Source organism: Oryx dammah, unplaced genomic scaffold (assembly GCF_014754425.2).
Source record: "Oryx dammah isolate SB20612 unplaced genomic scaffold, SCBI_Odam_1.1 HiC_scaffold_2, whole genome shotgun sequence".
NCBI lineage: Eukaryota > Metazoa > Chordata > Mammalia > Artiodactyla > Bovidae > Oryx > Oryx dammah.
The window spans coordinates 37,946,711-37,966,462 of NW_024070186.1; the positions used below are offsets into that span (position 1 = coordinate 37,946,711).

At 41.4% G+C, this 19,752-nt stretch overlaps 1 protein-coding gene across 1 annotated transcript in view; it reads left to right on the plus strand.

Annotated features, from left to right (window-relative positions):
• The window catches only part of CPB1 (carboxypeptidase B1), a 39,470-nt gene extending 24,140 nt beyond the window's left edge, over nucleotides 1–15,330 (plus strand). Inside the window, exons 10-11 of the mRNA XM_040234432.1 lie at nucleotides 13,116–13,200; nucleotides 14,902–15,330. Of these exons, the coding sequence (XP_040090366.1) occupies nucleotides 13,116–13,200; nucleotides 14,902–15,089 (273 nt within the window). The 3' untranslated portion in view covers nucleotides 15,090–15,330. The remainder of the gene's footprint in view (nucleotides 1–13,115; nucleotides 13,201–14,901) is intronic.
• The last annotated feature ends 4,422 nt before the right edge of the window (nucleotides 15,331–19,752 follow it).

Sequence of the window (19,752 nt, forward strand, 5' to 3'; positions counted from 1 at the left end):
TTGAACTGGATTTGACATACATAGACAGAGTATGTGTGTGCGTGTTAGTCGCTAAGTCGTGCCCAACTCTTTGCGACCCCACGGACTGCAATCCACCAGGCTCCTCTGTCCATGAGATTTTCCAGGCAAGGATACTGGAGTGGGTTGCCATTTCCTTCTCCAGGGGATCTTCCCAACCCAGGGATCGAACCTGGGTCTCCTGCACTGCAGGCAAATTCTTTACTGACTGAGCTACAAGGGAAGCCCTAGACAGACAGAGTAAGGCAAGGATACTTAATTTTTTTTTTCTCATATCTAGTAAAGACCTATTCACATCATTTGTTCACTGATAGATTTACATCTGTGTCTCACCTAATCCAACAGTGAAATAGGCATTTTAGGATCTTAGGATCTTAGCTCCCTAAAATGCCTATTTCACTGTTGGATTAGGTGAGACACAGATGTAAATCTATCAGTGAACAAATGATGTGAATAAGTCTTTACTAGATATGAGAAAAAATTAAGTATCCTTGCCTTAAAAATTAGCAATCTTGTTGGAGAGTCAAGATACAACCACATGAAAAGTCAAATAATGAGTTTTATAATATTCATGTTAAATATAGTATATCTGCATAATGTTTAAAAAATAAGCATATGTGAATCCTTCAACAACTTTTTTTTAAATTATGAACATCTGACTATTAGAAGTTGGAACCAATGATCTAAAAGAACAATAAGATTTAAAGCATTTGACTTATGCCAAAAAATAAACTATTTCACTTAGAAAATGACATAGATATTTGGCTTACCTAAATGCAAAAATTCAAAGACCCAAAACTTAATCAACTGGAAATTGTTGTTTTGTACTTTCAGATTCGATCTTTCAGAGGCCAAATAAAATATGTAATGCTGTAAATATCTTGTGAAGAGGAAACCGGAAAAATAACTCAACCTCTTAGAAAACTGATAGCTAATAGTTGGCGAGGTCCTTTTCTTTTTAAAAAAAAAAAAGAAAGAAATGCTATTTTTCAAAAAGCTTCCCATTTTCCCTATCTGTAGCCAAAAAACAAAGGAGAACATCATTAGTTGGAACCATTAAATATTTCAGTTTTCCAATAATGCTCAGTCTGTGAGTATTCTCAACAGTGGGTGCTCACAGGCCTGCTGTCCCAGAGATGACTGTGGTTAGCTCCTCATTTCAGTCCTAGATTTCTGGCCACCAGAGGAGAGGAAGTGGGGGTATGGTGCTTGTTTCATTCATGTGAATATGTTTAAACTGTACCACACCGAAAGAGAAAAAGGCAAAGCCATAAAAACTAAGCACTAATGAGTTACTAAATAAAATGTTAACATTAAAATTATAACCACATTAAATGTAACAATAGCTAATATATCCAGTTTGCTTAATAATTAGTTTTAAATATATAAACACTAAAAGACTAATGCTAACAGAAAAGCTTAAAGTGTTCTTTGGAATGGAACTGCTTCACAATGTTGCAATACTTCTTATTTGAGGAGTACGTTTAAACTCTTTTAGCAATGAAAACTTTCTTGCCCCACTGGCTCCATACAATAAAAACCTAGTATCTGGACTGCTCTAAAAGTCTATAAATTGTCCTTTAGAAAAAAGGATCAAATTAGTTCTACCATTAGAATCTCAAGAAAAATTCTTGCTACGTCCCACCAGAGATTGCGATCCACTGATACTTTTCTCTAAGAATCACTTCTCCGTTTAAAATCACGGAAAGAGAGGCAATAGAAAAAAATACATACTAGAAATTATATCCTTCAAGATTGTTTTTAAATTCTACAGAAGTGAAACAGAACTATACAAAAGGAAAATATTCATAATGAATTCTCAAAAAGAAAACACAAACTACAAAATAATCTTACCTTGGATGGTTTATATGTATAGTCACAAATCTAATAAATTCAAGGAAAAGGACATGCTATTTCCTATATTTTTTAGAGCATGATAAGATATGTGATAAGATGCATGCATGCATGCATACTTAGCATGATAAGATACAAAACTTATTTGCACTTATATCACACAGATTGATTTAAAAGTAAATTTCCAACAGTTTTTTTCTATGACTAAACTTCTGCCTAGCATCTTAAATCAGTTCGGTTCAGTTCAGTCACTCAATCATGTCCGATTCTTTGCAACCCCATGGACTGCAGCATGCCAGGCCTCCCTGTCCATCACCAACTCCTGGAGCTTACTTAAACTTATGTCCATAGTGTCGGTGATGCCATCCAACCATCTCATCCTCTGTCATTCCCTTTTCCTGCCTTCAGTCTTTCCCACCATCAGGGTGTTTTCCAATGAGTCAGTTTTTCACATCAGGTGGCCAAATATTGGAGTTTCAGCTTCAGTATCAGTCCTTCTAATGAATACTCGGGACTGATTTCCTTTAGGATGGACTGGTTGGATCTCCTTGCAGTCCAAGGGACTCTCAAGAGTCTTCTCCAACACCACAGTTCAAAAGCATCAATTCTTCAGGGCTTAGCTTTCTTTACGGTCCAACTCTCACATCCATACATGACCACTGGAAAAACCATAGCCTTGACTAGATGGACCTTTGTTGGTAAAGTAATGTCTCTGCTTTTTAATATTTTGTCTAGCTTGGTTGTAACTTTTCTTCCAAGTAACAAGCATCTTTTAATTTCATAGCTGCAGTCACCATTAGCAGTGATTTTGGAGCTCCAAAAAATAAAGTCTGTCACTGTTTCCATTGTTTTCCCATCTATTTGCTATGAAGTGATGGGACCAGATGCCATGATCTTAGCTTTCTGAATGTTGAGTTTTAAGCCAACTTTTTCACTGTCCTCTTTCACTTTCATCAAGAGGCTCTTTAGTTCTTCTTCGCTTTCTGCCATAGGGTGGTGTCATCTGCATATCTGAGGTTATTGATATTTCTCCCAGCAATATTGATTTCAGCTTGTGCTTCATCCAGCCCAGCTTTTCTCATGATGCACTCTGCATATAAGTTAAGTAAGCAGTGTGACAATATACAGCCTTGTATATTGTCAATATACAATATATAGTATATTAACAATATACTCCTTTACCATCAGTAAAATCTGAGATTCATATTATTTGATTATTTGATTCATTTGGGATCTGGCACCCCAAAATAATGTAAATCATTTTAATAGTTAACCAGAAATCCTTTCAGTCTTTTTCTTATTTTGTATCAATCCAATTTACTTACTTTCCAAGAACATTTTGCTAGAACAACTTATAACTACAGTGTTATTACAAACATATATATAGCCAAATGAGAATTAGAGTCTCTAAATAAGAAAGATACTGGCTTTTGCATTGTTTTTATTTGTAATAAAGATATCAATTTTTTTAAGAGTAAAAGTCGACCTAGAAAGATGAATGTTCCACCCAAATCTAGTGCATCTGTATTAATTCTCAATTAGAAAAATATGACCCCACTATTAGAAAACAAAAGATCAGTTCAGTTCAGTTCAGTTCAGTCACTCAGTCGTGTCCCGACTCTTTGCGACCCCATGAATTGCAGCACGCCAGGCCTCCCTGTCCATCACCAACTCCTGGAGATCACTCAGATTCACATCCATCAAGTCAGTGATGCCATCCAGCCGTCTCATCCTCTGTCGTCCCCTTCTCCTCCCGCCCCCAATCCCTACCACCATCAGAGTCTTTTCGAATGAGTCAACTCTTCTCATGAGGTGGCCAAAGTACTGGAGTTTCAGCTTCAGCATCATTTCTTCCAAAGAAATCCCAGGGCTGATCTCCTTCAGAATGGACTGGTTGGATCTCCTTGCAGTCCAAGGGACTCTCAAGAGTCTTCTCCAACACCACATTTCAAAGGCATCTATTCTTCGGCACTCAGCTTTCTTCACAGTCCAACTCTCACATCCATACATGACCACTGGAAAAACCATAGCCTTGACTAGATGTAAAAGATTAATAAGATGAATTGTTGGTACCCCACTACATTTTAGATAACTCAGATTTTCTTAAAGCAATGCAAAGCAGATTCTGTCATACAGATTTTAGCATATATATGATTCTTTTTCTTTATACATCTAAAACTTATAAGATCATATTTGTAGGAAAAAAATATGCTTCAATGAAATAATCAGAAGGAAATTATTCTAGACAGAAACATTAGCAGTTTCAGTCCAAAGTTAGAACATACCATAAGCAGCAATCCTTTTATATCAGAGTTGTGATAAAAATGTATATGGCCGCGTTTCTGAAAGATCTTACATGGGGATTACATGATAGTTACTCATATCATAGGACAACCCTCAGGGGGGAAAAAGGCAGAGATGAGAAAGCAAAAGACCAATGAAATAAAAGTACAGAAATAATAGTATGGATTACAAAGGGTACCAAAAAATATATCTCCAGCAGATAAGTAAAAAGTTTGAGGAAACCTAAGTGCATCTTACATGCATATGCTCTCCTTACAGCAAACTACTTTTACACACACTATAATTATTTTTTTTTAAATACAAGATGTACTGTGAGTTTTCAAGTGGCTTCATAAACTGTCCAATCTCAGTATTGACTTCAATATATATCTATCACTATTTTCAAACGAAGTTTTAAGACTCAGAAAAGATTATACTTACAGTTCCAAAATTCTAAAGGGTAATGAAATATTGAGTTATATGACCTCTTTATCATCAGAGGAAATAAAAACTAAGAGACATAATTTAAAAGGCTCCCAAACCAATCCATATCCTTCTATTTATTAAGCATAGAGAGTCTCACAATCTTTGGTCTACTTTCCTCCCAAACAGGGCTACATGGCACTGTTAACAATTATTACTATAATACTACTTCTAAATTCAAAAGCAGGAACAGAACTTCACAAGTGGGAATCTTGAAATTTCTCTCATTCTGCTTTCTCATTTTCCAGCTTAGACAATGAAGTCTTAGCTGAGCTCAGACCAGTAATAGAGGCAGCCTTGGGCATGGCACTAGCGGACACAGAAGAACTCTCTAGGCTGTCCCAATTCCCAAACACACACACACACACACACAGATTTGTACTATGCTGGTGCTCCATATAGCCAGTTTGTAAAAGACCTTTCATTAAATACAGTCTTTTATCCCACAAATATACTATTATTACTTCTAACCCTGGACACTGTTAAGTACACTGGCCAACTAAGAACCCTGGCTTCTCAGGGCCCAGTCTTTATGATTATGGCCCATCCCTTCATGGGTATACATATATAAACCAGGAGAGATATGACAGGCTAATAATTTCTGGAAAATTATTGACCTTGAGCAAAAGATAGAAATCCATTTCTAAATTCTAATACCATCTAACCCAGTGACACCTCACTACCTCTTCATTAAAATTTTAGTTAATGAGCCACCAAGATAGAAACCCAGTGTTCCACTCAAGCATGTGACCATAAATCAAAACTATGATTAGAGATAAACATAAATATTAGAGGGAAGAAATATTGTGATTAGGAGATGGGCAATTACAGGGTCATGAGAACGCACTATCACAGCTGTCACCGTGTCCCTGCCTAATAGCAAGAGTAACAGGGTCAGAGCCCGTCTGTCAGGCCGGCTGCCAGCAGTCAAAGTAGATAGGACTTGAAGCACACATTTGCTTCAGGAGCTTTCTCAAAATTTCTAATCTCACTTATAAGACAAAAGAATTTTAAATGACAACTGCAGAATTTCTTTGACTGGAGAGACAACTGCTGATTTACCATCTTTAAAGTGGCTTCTTGGCCTGTTAAAATTCTCCTCCAGGGTCTGGTGACTCATAAGGCAATTGCCAGAAATTCTACTGAGCACCTAGTAAGTACTCAGAGGAAACCATGGTTCCTGCCATAAAAAGGGAGTAGACAGGGGTCAGCCTGTTATGAGTGTTTTCTGGAAGGAAGAGTGGAAGGGAGGTAACCAGACTATGGAGGGACCTAGATGTCAGAATGAACCCTGTGTCACACAGCAGGCCCTGGAGCCGGTGACCTGATAAACAGAACTGCCAGGTCAAATACAGGACTCCTAGTTAGATCTGATTTGAGATAAACAACAAATAATTTTTAAGTGTTTAAGTATGTTCCAAATAGTGCATGGGACAGACTTTATTGGAAAAACATTCATTGTTTATCTGAAATTTAAATGTAACTGGGTAACATGCCTTTGGTTATAGCCACCCTGGAAGCAAAGTGTTCTTCTAGCAGAACTGACCTAGCAGCAGTACTGAGAAGGCACTTGTACTATGGTCAGGAGAGGAAAACAAAATAAGGCATTCAGAGCATCTTGCAAACCAGTTGTCTTCGTTTTCATTCTTTTTCTCTATAATACTTTCTTCTTTAACATAATTGCATCTTTTATCTGACTTTAAGCTGATTTTTGCTTCCTTCCCTTTCCCCAGAAGACATTTGGCAATGTTGACTGGGTGGGTGGGGGCGGGGAGGGGGGTGGTGGGGGGAGGTTGAGTGTTTTAACTGTGGGAGTGCTCCTGGCATGCAGTGGAGAGAGGCCAGGGGAGGCTAATCAACCCCCTACAATGCACAGTTCAGCCCCCACACACGATGACCCAGCCCACCTGTCAAAAGCACCACGGATGAGAAACTCCACTTTAAGCAAAGATAAGAAAAGTCTCATTCCTGGCCAAAGTCCCTGGCTTTCACAGGATCTTACACTCCACACACACAGTTCACAATTTTCTACAAAGCTCAAGTGCAAGACAGTACATCCCCATTATACAGCATTTATTTGGAAGAAGCACCACTGCCATTAAAAAAAAAAAAAAAATTCTGGGCTTTGCAGCTTCAGCTGACTCATGCTTCACATTTTACTTGAATTCTAAAGAGCTAAAAAATGCATATTCAGATCAGCCTCAGAAAGAATTTAGTTTACATCAGTGAAAGCATTGCCACGCTCCCCATGGGGTCTGCCAAGATAGACAGTCTCCTCACTCCTAAAGCAGACCCTTTGCTACTCTTTATCTTTTATTCCCCCCCACCCACCTCAAGGCTTTGCAGTCAGAGCCTGCACTTGTTTACGCTCTTCCTTTTTCTCAGAAACATATTTGTTTTTTCAAGTCCCATAGGCTTTCTCCTCAGTCCCTGCCTTAGTAGGCCCTGGGGGTTTCTCCCTTTGCACCAAAATTACAAAAGTTCAATTCCTCACTGGTCCTTTGGTGTAAGTTACCCAGGATCACAGCACAGAAGGAAGGAAACTTCAGCCACAGATCATTTTGATGTTTCCATTATCACATGTATTCACCCGGAGGGACGGTTAAACTCAGGACTTGAAGTTAGAAACAAAGTTCTGAAGCAAATATCCTCTGCAATGGGGTATACCCCACTGCCGGTGGGGGGGCTTTTGCTTTCTTGTACTGTAAGAACGGGCCAGGGCAAGATTAGAAGAGGCAGCACCCGCCATGACACTGGGTGTGCACTAGAGGTTGCAGTAAGGTCCACGAGCGCAGTCGTGAGACAGGGGCCTCCTGATCACGTGCAGGTCCCTGAAAAAGATCACCCTAGCCCTGTTCATCTCACCAGCCTCCTGGAGCTCAGCGCCTCGGCAGATGTCACAGGAGCTGGCCCTTTGTCTCTTGGGCTTTGAGTTAGATGTGACATTTTAGACTCTCTCTGTCTTTTGCTCTATGACCAAGGCCTCTTTTTAAGAAGACAAGTGACAAAAGAAAGCATGCATAAGATGTGCTAGGAAATGCCTAACTAAGGTTTAATAAAGGCTGGCCATGTTTGGCCTTGACTGAAAGCAAAGTTTTCCCTCAGACTGGTTTATATTTAGCTTCCTTCTGTTCTTTACAATTGGTAAAACCAGCTCGAGCAACACTTCTTTTGAAGTATTCCAAGGCCACAAGGAGAAGTGAAAAAGAGCACAGGATTTAAAGCAAGAAGAACCCAGCTCAAGTCAGCCACTTACAGGGCTGCGTGCCCTTGGGCAAATTCTTTTATCCGCTCTGAGTTTCAGTTCTTTTATCTGTAAAATGGGGATAAAAATATCTAGCTCTTAGCAAGAGCTCTTTGTAAAGCCTAAGGTTTTATGTAAATGTTAGTTCTTATTTTGAACCCATTGAGGATGTAAGGTCTCCGTTAAATAACAGGTTACTAAGTGTCACTAATTAGAGTTTCAAGATAAGAATCATGGTCTCTGATATACTATTGTTTCTGCTGGACTTCTGTCAGCTGTCTTAGTCCCTTTTCACAGAAACGTACAAGGAAAAGGAATTACCTTCTCTAATATATTAGCAAATACAGGAATCACCTTTCTCTCTACCATTCCCAATAGGCAGGGGTCAGTCATCCAGCTTGGTTAGAACATTCTCACCAAGCATGCTGTCCCACATGGCATTCCATTCTGCTAGAAAATTCTGTGTTGATGAAATGTGGACAGATAATGTTGGGAAGATAAATGAGTAACATTTGTGAAAGTATTTGAACTCTTCAAAAGAAAAGACTCACACTGATTCCAGAGATTTTTGTTACCATAACTGGAATTCAAAATATGACATTTTGGTTGATTAATGTCTGTTCTGACTTTTTTGTCTTTTGGCCTTGGAGGGGCTGAAAGAAAGGGTCCACAGACTCTACTTTTTTTATGAAAGGAAATAAGCCAAGTGCATAGTAGAGGTCAATGTCTAAATATGCTAACCCATCAACCACCACTACATGGTACCACCACTCTCCCCACAAGCATCCTTAATCTCCACCCAAATTGGGGGGAGGGGCAGGGGTCACAGTCCAGCCTCTGTAGAGCTCTGTCTGCACTCTGCACCCCCAGTCAGACCCTGCCCACCTGAAGCCCTAGGAAGAGAATCAATCAAGCAACCATGTGCTAGGTGTTATGCAATCTGCTAAGCATACAAAATGAACAGCCAAGAATCCTTCTCCCCCACCACCACCCCACCAAAAGCTCCACTAGAGGACAAACAGATGCAAAAACAAATGATGACAGCACAGAGTAACAGGAACTCTGATGGAGATGTTAGCCCTCACAAAGAAGAGGGGCAGCTTTGCAAAGAAGGTGACATTTAGACTAAATTTGGAAGAACAATAGCAATTCCCCTTGTGAACAAAAAGAGGATTCCTACAAGGGGAGAAGGACATCCAAAGTCATGGAGGTAAGGAGAGGCAGGGAGCAGTATGAAAGCAGTTCAGGGTGACTCGGCTTGGAAAGAAGGTGGGGATGCATGGCAAGTGATACAGGGCCAGACTTCATGAGAGAAGGTGAGAGAGCCATTCAAGGATGCAGTGATGAGGGGATGGTCAGAAGGTGAGTGAGGAGGTAGATATCAAGATGAGAGAGCAACTGAGGACAAGGAAAGCCAAGTCTGAGACACAAACTAAATGTTCCTTTAATGGGCACCAGTGACAAGAGCAAAATAACAGCTGTTTTAAAGTAACATCAATCTTAGGTATTGTTTCAGCATCGGAGGCAAAGCAACTGTTTGCAAAAATTGTCTCTGACGGCTTAGATAGCACTTGGTTATTGCTTTGAGGAAAGGAAACCAAACATTTTTATGTGGCCCTAATGGTAGTTATGACTGAAGAAGGCAATGGCACCCCACTCCAGTTCTCTTGCCTGGGAAAGCCCATGGATGGAGGAGCCTGGTAGGCTACAGTCCGTGGGGTCGTGAAAAGTCAGACGACTGAGTGACTTCACCTTCACTTTTCACTTTCATGCATTGGAGAAGGAAATGGCAACCCACTCCAGTGTTCTTGCTTGGAGAATCCCAGGGATGGGGGAACCTGGTGGACTGCCGTCTATGGGGTCACACAGAGTCAGACACGACTGAAGCAACTTAGCAGCAGCAATGGTAGTTATGACTAAATGGATAAGTTGATAAATCAAAAGAGATAACAGATCACAAGTAAGCCTCTTCGATTTTGCCAGATAACTCAAATATTACATTATACCAATAAAAATACAGAGAGACTTTGAAGGTCATCTGACATGCAGGAGATCAAGAAATAATGACAATGATCTTGTCTTAAATCACCTAAAGTCATCATAACTTTTCACATTTGGAACTAATTGTAAAGAATTTCCTTTATTCCAGATTTATGGAGATAAAATAAATTTAAGGTGTACAATGTGATCATTTGAAAATATAAATACTGCACAATGCTTAATTAATTTACATACTCTCTATCTCACATAATTTTCATTTTGTTGTTACGGTGAGAACACTAAAGCTCTACTCTCATAGCCATCTTAATGTATTCAGTGGAGTCCTGCTATCTATAGTCACAATGCTGTACATTACATGCCTGGAACTTATTAGAATCTTATTTCTACTAACTATAAGTAAGAATTCATGGCTTAAGGTGGGGTTGGAAAGCAGAACAGAAGAAAAGCCTGAGGAAAGCAGCTAGAGAAGGAATAAGAGTTCTTTAGGATCAGAGGTTCTGCCTTACAGAAAAATAAATAATAGAAATTTCCTTGGTTGAATCAAAAGTTAAGGAAACTGTAGAATTGTAGGAAATATGCTATTTATCTAGGGCTTCCCTTGTAGCTCATTCGGTAAAGAATCTGCCTACAATGTAGGAAAGTGAAGTTGCTCAGTCATGCCCGACTCTTTGCAACCCCATGGATAGTAGCCTGCACCAAGCTCCTCCATCCATGGAATTTTCAAGGCAAGAAGTGCTGGAGTGGGTTGCCATTTCCTTCTCCAGGGAATCTTCCCAACCCAGGGATCGAACCCAGGTCTCTGACATTGTAGACAGATGCTTTAAAGTCTGAGCCACAAGGGAAGTCCACAATGTAGGAAACCCAGGTTCAGTTCCTGAGTTGGGAAGATCGCCTGGAGAAGAAAATGGCAGCCCTCTCCAGTATTCTTGCTTGGAGAATCCCATAGACAGAGGAGCCTGGCAGGCTACAGTCCATGGGGTCGCAAGGGTCTGACACAACTTAGTGACTAAACCACCACATGCTGTTTATCTAGCAAAAAAAAAACCCTAGTATCTCACCATGTTTCACATCTCTAAAAGATGGTTTTAAATGTATTCTGAGTATTGTGCAATGTTTACAGAGTGTTCCGATTTCAATTGGCAATAGACCCTATACTAAGTGATGGAGAGAAGACCCAACTCTAGTATGCTAGTTAGAATAAGATTAAACAACAGAAACAGTACCTTTAGATCACAACAGGAAAGATCCCACACAGTATGAGAAAGCACATATTATTTTACCAGTTTGGAAAATGGGGAAGTGAAACCCTGAAATTCGAGTTCAAGTTTCTGTCTCAAAACTCTAAGAATAATAAGTTAGTTCCAAGAAACTGATTGCATCATTTCAGTGGATCAGACCAGAAAATCAGGCTTGAGATCATGATTTATAATTCCTTTTAAATTTTCAAATTATCACTTGGTTGGTGAAGCATTCATGCTTTGGGAGCTGAAATTCTTAAAGTCTTACAGTCATGCCCTCATCAATTTAACTTAAGACTTTACTAAACTGGTTTTAATATTAGAGCAAGGAGTAAGGGAAGTTCCTACTTTTTAAAAATGGAATTATTCTGATGTCATCAAAAACCTCACAGTTTTTCAGGCATATGTACAAGACAATTATGTTGCCAAAGTATGAAATACAGCTAGTTTCATAGCCAGAATGAATTATGTCTAATTCTCCTGCAGTAAACAATCAGATTCACCAATCTGTATTCTCCAGACAGCTAAGTCAAGCCTTGCTTTTCAAGTGATTCAGTGCACACTGGAGACTTTAGAGCATAGGAAGGAGCTGCAGGCAGGGCCCTTCTCCCTGAGGAACAGAGTGTAGGGGCCAAGAGGGCAACTTAAGATGATGCTGCTTTTAAGAAGAAATAAATAAATTAGTACTTACTGCTGCTGCTGCTAAGTCGCTTCAGTCGTGTCCAACTCTGTGCAACCTCATAGATGGCAACCCACCAGGCTCCCCCATCCCTGGGATTCTCCAGGCAAGAATACTGGGGTGGGTTGCCATTTCCTTCTCCAATGCATGAAAGAGAAAAGTAAAAGTGAAGTCATTCAGTCGTGTCTGACTCTTCACGACCCCGTGGACTGTAGCCCACCAGGCTCCTGCATCCATGGGATTTTTCAGGCAAGAGTACTGGAGTGGGGTGCCATCACCTTCTCCGTAGTACTTACTACTTTTCTTAATTCTGGGACTGAAATGTTCTGCATTTTGAAATAAAATAAGTGTTCTATAATTTTTCACTCTAAAAAAATCTCCAACGCTGGAACTACACTCCTCCTTGGAATTGTCCACTCTGGTGGCTCAGAGGTTAAAGCGTCTGCCTGCAAGGCGGGAGACCCGGGTTCAATCCCTGGGTTGGGAAGATCCCCTGGAGAAGGAAATGGCAACCCACTCCAGTATTCTTGCCTGGAGAATCCCATGAACAGGGGAGCCTGGCAGGCTATACTCCATGGGGCCGCAAAGAGTCGGACATGACTGAGGAACTAACACCCAAATTTTACTCCAACAATGATTTAAAATAAATGTAAGTACCTAATTCTCAAATAATGTGGTAGGAAGAGTGCTTATCATCCTCAGAGGTTCAAAAATATAGTTACTGAGTAACCACGAAGTGGGCTTCCCAGGTGGCACTAGTGGTAAAGAACCTGCCTGCCAATGAAGGAGGCATAAGAGACAAAGTTTCAATGTCTGGGTCAGGAAGATCCCTTGGAGAAGGGCACAGCAACTGACTCTAGTATTCTTGCCTGGAGAATCCCATGAACAGAGGAGCCTATTGGCTACAGTCCATAGGGTCAGATACGACTGAAGTGACTTAGCATGTACACACAGCCACTGAGTAACACAGCCTGCACTAGGCCCTGGGAACACTGAGATAAAGGACAGGCAAAGTCACTGAGAACTTAGAGGGCAGCTAATGGTACTGACACAATATGACACACTCTGTGTAGGCGACAAAGGGAAGATCAGCCTGGGTGCTTGGGGAGGGTGTTAGGGAACACATCCTTCTACCAGAATCACTTGGATTGTGTGACTAAATTCACTGCAAAATGGGGCTGGGCACTGAATAAGATTAAGACACTAACCCGAATTATGACTTATATGTCTTCGACGTCTTAGAAATAATGGACAGGTGTCTGATTGTCAGTGTGCACTTTATTTCTTCACTCATATACCACTGGCTCTTTTGCAGAACACCCTAGCTAAAGGTGCCGTGAAAGAACTGGCCACACTGCATGGCACCACGTACACCTATGGCCCAGGAGCTTCAACGATCTGTAAGTCTCAGCTTCAGAACCATGCAAAGGCAACAGATGGTCCCCAGAGTCTTCCTTTCTATCATTTAAAGCATGTGACTTTTGCCTGAGAGTGAATGTTTTATAACACATGTAATCAGTTTTCTGTTTAGAAGACAAAAGGGGGCGGGGAATATCCCTTTCAACTCACAGACACATCTGCTCTCTGTAAACATCTACTGAGCATCTGCCTCCATGCCAAGTCCTCAAGAGGTGCCGGTGGAGAAAGGAAGGCAGGACAGAGAGAGGGCAAGAGGGAAGGAAAAGGGAAGAAGGGAGACCAGAGCCATCTTCCAAGAGCCCACAGCAGGGAAGCAGGAAGAGTTCATGGCCATACAGGTGCAAAGTGCTGAGACAGAAGGATGTACGAGAACAGAGCACACCCAAAGACTAGCCAACCCACACCACAGTATCAGGAACGGTTTCCCAGGACGATGACACAGAAGCTTTATCTGGAAGGACAGTTGGTGGGGAAAAGCAATAGAGGGAATCTTTTCTTGGCTAAACAGACTGAAGTTTCAGGCTACTTCAGGCTTAAGCTGTTTTCATGGGGCACAAGCAAATGGCAAAAGAGTTAGTTATAGGCTGGACCCCAGGGCCTTGGGTGCTGCAGTTTGATTTCACTGAGAAGGAACATACTGCAGGTTCCATTTCCAATTTCTCTCTATATATTTGCCTTTGCATGATTTTTTTCTGCCCCAGGCCTTAAAGGACCAGAAATATAGGGAGAAAATGGCCAGCCTCACCATCAATGGCCTTCAATGCAGTTGGAGAGGCTCCAATCATGAGTTTTGTGGTTTTTTTTTTAAAGCTTCATGTAGAATACAGTTTTCTGTATTCTTGTCCTTTATTAAACTTCTCTGTGTCAGATGGGGTATACTATTTTCTTAAGGGGGTTCTATTAGAAATAACTCATCTATTCACATACTGTGAACTTCATAGAAGTTTTATTCAGGCCAGTTCAATGAGATTTCTTTTTCCATTATACCATAAGCCCTTGGAGGGCAGGGGCCATGTCTTTCCTTTGTCCTAGTATTTCCAAAGTTGAGCACATGGCCTGCTGCTCAATGAAAACTCTACAACTGTGGACTGAATGAATGAATGAACAAGTGACTGAATAAATGAATGACACCATAACTGTCACTGAATGAGTAGTTGAATGAATGTCCAATCCATGCCAAGCCATATGCTAGATCCCAAAGAAACAAAAATGAAGACCCAGCTCTGCCCTTGAGCTGCTCCAGTTTCATCATTCAGGACAGTTTCAGTGAGGCTCAGAGTCCTCCCCTCTCACCAATCATCATGCAGTTTCCTTTATTTTTCTAGGAGATACACATTATTTTCCCAGGAACTATATATATGTTGTAAACAAATCACAAACTATGTGAGAGTTTACCACAGCATAGAAGCACACTGAGTATATATATATAACTGACTACATCCTGAAGTATTAAACACATCACTATTACCATGTAGAGCTAAGAGGTAATCTTCCCAAGAGATAAGGTTGGACTAATCTTAAAACAGCCCCCATAGCTTTTGTGATCTTGGTGACTAGAAAATTTCCCTACCTGTACTATTTTGTGCAATGAAACATTTGTAATTATAAAAGAAAGCTGGCATGATTTTAAATCTCCTTCCTAGATTTAAATTGTTTTCTCCCCTTTGATTTGCTCATTTCAGATCCAGCTTCTGGGGGCTCTGATGATTGGGCTTATGACCAAGGAATCCAATATTCCTTTACATTTGAACTCCGGGATAAAGGCAGATATGGCTTTGTCCTCCCTGAATCCCAGATCCAGCCAACCTGTGAGGAGACAATGCTGGCCATCAAATACGTTACCAGCTATGTCCTGGAACATCTGTACTGAGCTACACTGCTAAGAGCTTGATTTCTGAATATTCGTTCTCTTTCTCCTCTATGCTGAATTCCTACTTTTGTGGGCCTGGATTTTTTTTTTTTTTCCCAGATCCTCATCTTTCTTTTTAAGATTCTGGGTCTGTTAAGCTACTTGGATCTTTAATATTGATCATAATAAAAGTGAATCAGGATAACTGAAAAAACTGACAGACTGTCTGCTTCTTTGGGAGGGAAAGATATGAACAAAGGACTAAGCATGCTGTGCACAACCAATGATATAGGTCAGCCTACAAGGAGTCGAATTCGTTGGGGTACTGACAATCACGGCAGATTGCAGAGATGTCCAGGCTATAGTGGCAGGCTGATGAGGAAGAAGTAGGAGAAATTTAGAAGTGTAAGATATGGTATAGATGAGATGATCCCATCACAGTTTAGCTTTCACATCAGCTCATTCAAGTTATTTTCTGAGCTGCTTACTACATGCCAGTACTTTGCTAAGCAACTGAGGACCAAGCAACGAAAAAGAAAGAAAACATGTCTGCCCTCGATGGTTGTATAGGCCATTTGAGATGACAGACATGAAACAAATAATGATTTAACTTATTATGTAAACTAAGATCATGGTACTTCATGGCAAATAGATGGGGAAACAGTGGAAACAGTGTCACACTTTATTTTTCTGGGCTCCAAAATCACTGCAGATGGTGATTGCAGCCATGAAATTAAAAGATGCTTGCTCCTTGGAAGGAAAGTTATGACCAATCTAGAGAGCATATTAAAAAGCAGAGACATTACTTTGCCAACAAAGTTTCATCTAGTTAAGGCTATGGTTTTTCCAGTGGTCATGTATGGATGTGAGAGTTGGACTATAAAGAAAGGTGAGTGCCAAAGAATTGATGCTTTTGAACTGTGGTGTTGGAGAAGACTCTTAAGAGCCCCTTGGACTGCAAGGAGATTCAACCAGTCCATCCTAAAGGAGATCAGTCTTGGGTGTTCACTGGAAGGACAGATATTGAAGCTGAAACTCCAATATTTTGGCCACCTGATGCAAAGAGCTGACTCTTTTGAAAAGACTCTGATGCTAGGAAAGATTGAGGGCAGGAGGAGAAGGGGACGACAGAGGATGAGATGGTTGGATGACATTACCGACTCAATGGGCATGGGTTTGGGTGGACTCTGGGAATTGGTGATGAACAGGGAGGCCTGGCGTGCTGTAGTTCATGGGGTCACAAAGAGTCGGAGACAACTGAGCGACTGAACTGAACTATTATGTAACAGCTAGTGATTTAATTTATATCAGATCTGGGGGGGCGGTCCTAAGATGGTGGAGGAATAGGAAGGGAAGACCACTTTCTCCCTCACAAATTCCTCAAAAGATCATTTCAACGCGGAGCAAACTCCACAAAACAACCTCTGAATGCAGGCAGAGGACATCAGGCAACCAGAAAAGCAGATCATTGTCTTCAAAAACAGGTAGGAAAAAATATAAAAGACAAGAAAAGAGACAAAGGAGGTGGGGAGGGAGCTCCATCCCGGGAAGGGAAGCCCGTCCCGGGAAGGGAATTCTAAGAAGAGAGGTTTCCAAACACAAGGAAACACTCTCCCTGCCGAGTCTGTGGCGAGCCTTGGAAACACAGAGGGCAACATAACAGGAAGGAAAAACAAATAAATAATTAAAACCAACAGATTACAAGCCCAACAGTAACTCCCCCAGCGGAAAAGCCGCGCAGACGCCTGCATCCGCCACTAGCAAGTGGGGGCAGGGCAGGGAAGCGCGGGAGGCGCGGGCTGCAGTGCTCGGTAAGAAGTGGGCAGAAATGCCCCACGCGTAACCAGAGCGATCGAACTTGGGCTAGCAAACCAGACTGGGGGATAGCTACCACGCGAAAAGCTGGAACATAAAACGCCGCCAGGATCACGCACAGAACAAAGGACGGAATGGAAATAGCTGGCTGCAGACCATCCCCCGCCGGGGACAGGCAGCCAGAGCTGTAAGGACTGGAAAGGGACAATCGCAGCCCCGGAGAGACTTTACCTAACAAACTGCAGGCAGGCTTCTTTGCTGAGACTTCAGGGGGAGCAGGACAGTCACCATCCGCCTCACAAGGAACGCCAGCAGTACACCCAGAAAACTGAGCAGTAGAGACAGAGAAGGGGACAAGTCGCGGCAACCACGCTCGCCAAGCTCCTGAGCTGCTCAGACCTGGGAGGGGCGCAGAGCGCAGTCCCAAACAAGTCTGTGCCTCTGAGGGCTACCTGGGCGCCAAACCTGAGCTGCTTGGACCCGGGAGGTGTGCGCAGCCTGGGGCCGGCCTCGGACGTTTCCCAGCTGAGCACCGTGGAGCCGGAGCAGTTTGTTCGCCGTGGTGGGGGACAGGTCCAGCGGGACTGAGATGCTGTGTGCCCATGACAGTGCTATTTGTTTGCAGCATCCCCCCCCTCCTCACAGCACGACTGAACTAGTGAGCCTAAAAAAAAAAAAAGTGTCCACCACCACCCCCCTGTGTCAGGATGGAACTCAGACACTGAAGAGACCAGCAAACAGAAGAAGTCAAACAGAGGGAACCGCCTTGGAAGTAACCCCACACGGCCCATAACATCAGAGAAGGGCCAGATATATCTTCACTATTTTTACAATCATTCCTTTTTTTTTTTCTTTTTTCTTTTTTTTTTCTAACTTTTTTTTTAAATTGTTAAGTCTTCTATTTCTCCTCTAATTTTTAATTCCTATAACTTACTATTACTTTTCAAAAAAAAAAAAAAAGACTCTACTTTTTTAAGGCAAACACCATATATAGTCTTTGTGTGGTTGTTGTTGGTATTTCTTTTTTAATCTTGTGGGTTTTTTCTTTTTTTATTATTTTTTTCTTTTTTCTTTTTTTCTTTCTTCCTTCTGCTTCTTCTCTTTAATACTGTATTTTTGAAAATCCAACCTCTACGCTAGGTTTTTTAATCTTTGCTTTTCAGTTTTTGTTGTCAATTTTGTACATTTCAAAACCCAATTTTACCTGACAGCGAGATTACTGGCTTGACCACTCTCTCCTCCTTTTGGACTCTCCTTTTTCTCCACCAGGTGGCCTCTGTCTCTCCCCCGACCCCCCCCCCCCCCACAACCCATCTCTTCTATACCCAACTCTGTGATTCTCTGTGTGTTTAGATGGTGGAGAACACCTAAGGAACTGATTACTGGCTGGACTTGTCTCTCTCCTTTTCATTACTCTCTCTTACCCTCCTGGCCACCTCTGTCTACTTCCTCCCTCTCCTCTTCCCTGTATAACTCCGTGAATACCTCTGAGCGGTCCAGACTATGGAGCGCACATAAGGAAGTGACTATTGACTAGCTTGCTCTCTCCTCTTTTGATCTCACCGCATCTCATCCCAGTCACCTCTAACTACCCCCTCCCTCTTCTCTTCTCCATGTAACCCAGTGAACCTCTCTGGGTGTCCCTCAATGTGGAGAAACCTTTCATCTTTAACCTAGATGTTTTATCATCGGTGCTCTATAGATGGAGAAGTCTAGAGACCACTGTAAAAATAAAACCGAAAACCAGAAGCAGGAGGCTTAAGTCCAAAGCCTGAGAACATCAGAGAACTCCTGAATTCAGGGAACATTAAGCAATAGGAGCTCATCAAATGCCTCCATACCTACACTGAAACAAAGCTCCACCCAAGGGCCAACAAGTTCCAGAACAAGACATATCACACAAATTCTCCAGCAACACAGGAACACACCCCTGAGCTACAATATACAGGCAGCTCAAAGTTACTCCAAAACTTTAGACGTCTCATAACCCATTACTGGTCACACCACTGCACTCCAGAGAGAAGAAACCCAGCTCCACCCACCAGACCTCCAACACAAGCCTCCCTAACCAGGAAACCTTGACAAGCCACTGATACAACCCCACCCACAGTGAGGAAGCTCCACAATAAAGAGAACTACACAAATTCCCAGAATATAAAAAGGCCATCCCAAACGCAGCAATATAACCAAGATGAAGAGACAGAGGAATACTCAGCAGGTAAAGGAACAGGAGAAATGCCCACCAAACCAAACAAAAGAGGAAGAGATAGGGAATCTACCTGAGAAAGAATTCCGAATATTGATAGTGAAAATGATCAAAAACCTTGAAATCAAAATGGAATCACAGATAAATAGCCTAGAGACAAGGATTGAGAAGATGCAAGAAAGGTTTAACAAGGACCTAGAAGAAATAAAAAAGAGTCAATATACAATGAATAATGCAATAAATGAGATTAGAAACACTCTGGAGGCAACAAATAGTAGAATAACGGAGGCAGAAGATAGGATTAGTGAAATAGAAGATAGAATGTAGAAATAAATGAATCAGAGAGAAAAAAAGAAAAACGAATTAAAAGAAATGAGGACAATCTCAGAGACCTCCAGGACAATATGAAACACTCCAACATTCGAATTATAGGAGTCCCAGAAGAAGAAGACAAAAAGAAAGACCATGAGAAAATCCTTGAGGAGATAATAGTTGAAAACTTCCCTAAAATGGGGAAGGAAATAATCACCCAAGTCCAAGAAACCCAGAGAGTTCCAAATAGGATAAACCCAAGGCGAAACACCCCAAGACACATATTAATCAAATTAACAAAGATCAAACACAAAGAACAACTATTAAAAGCAGCAAGGGAAAAACAACAAA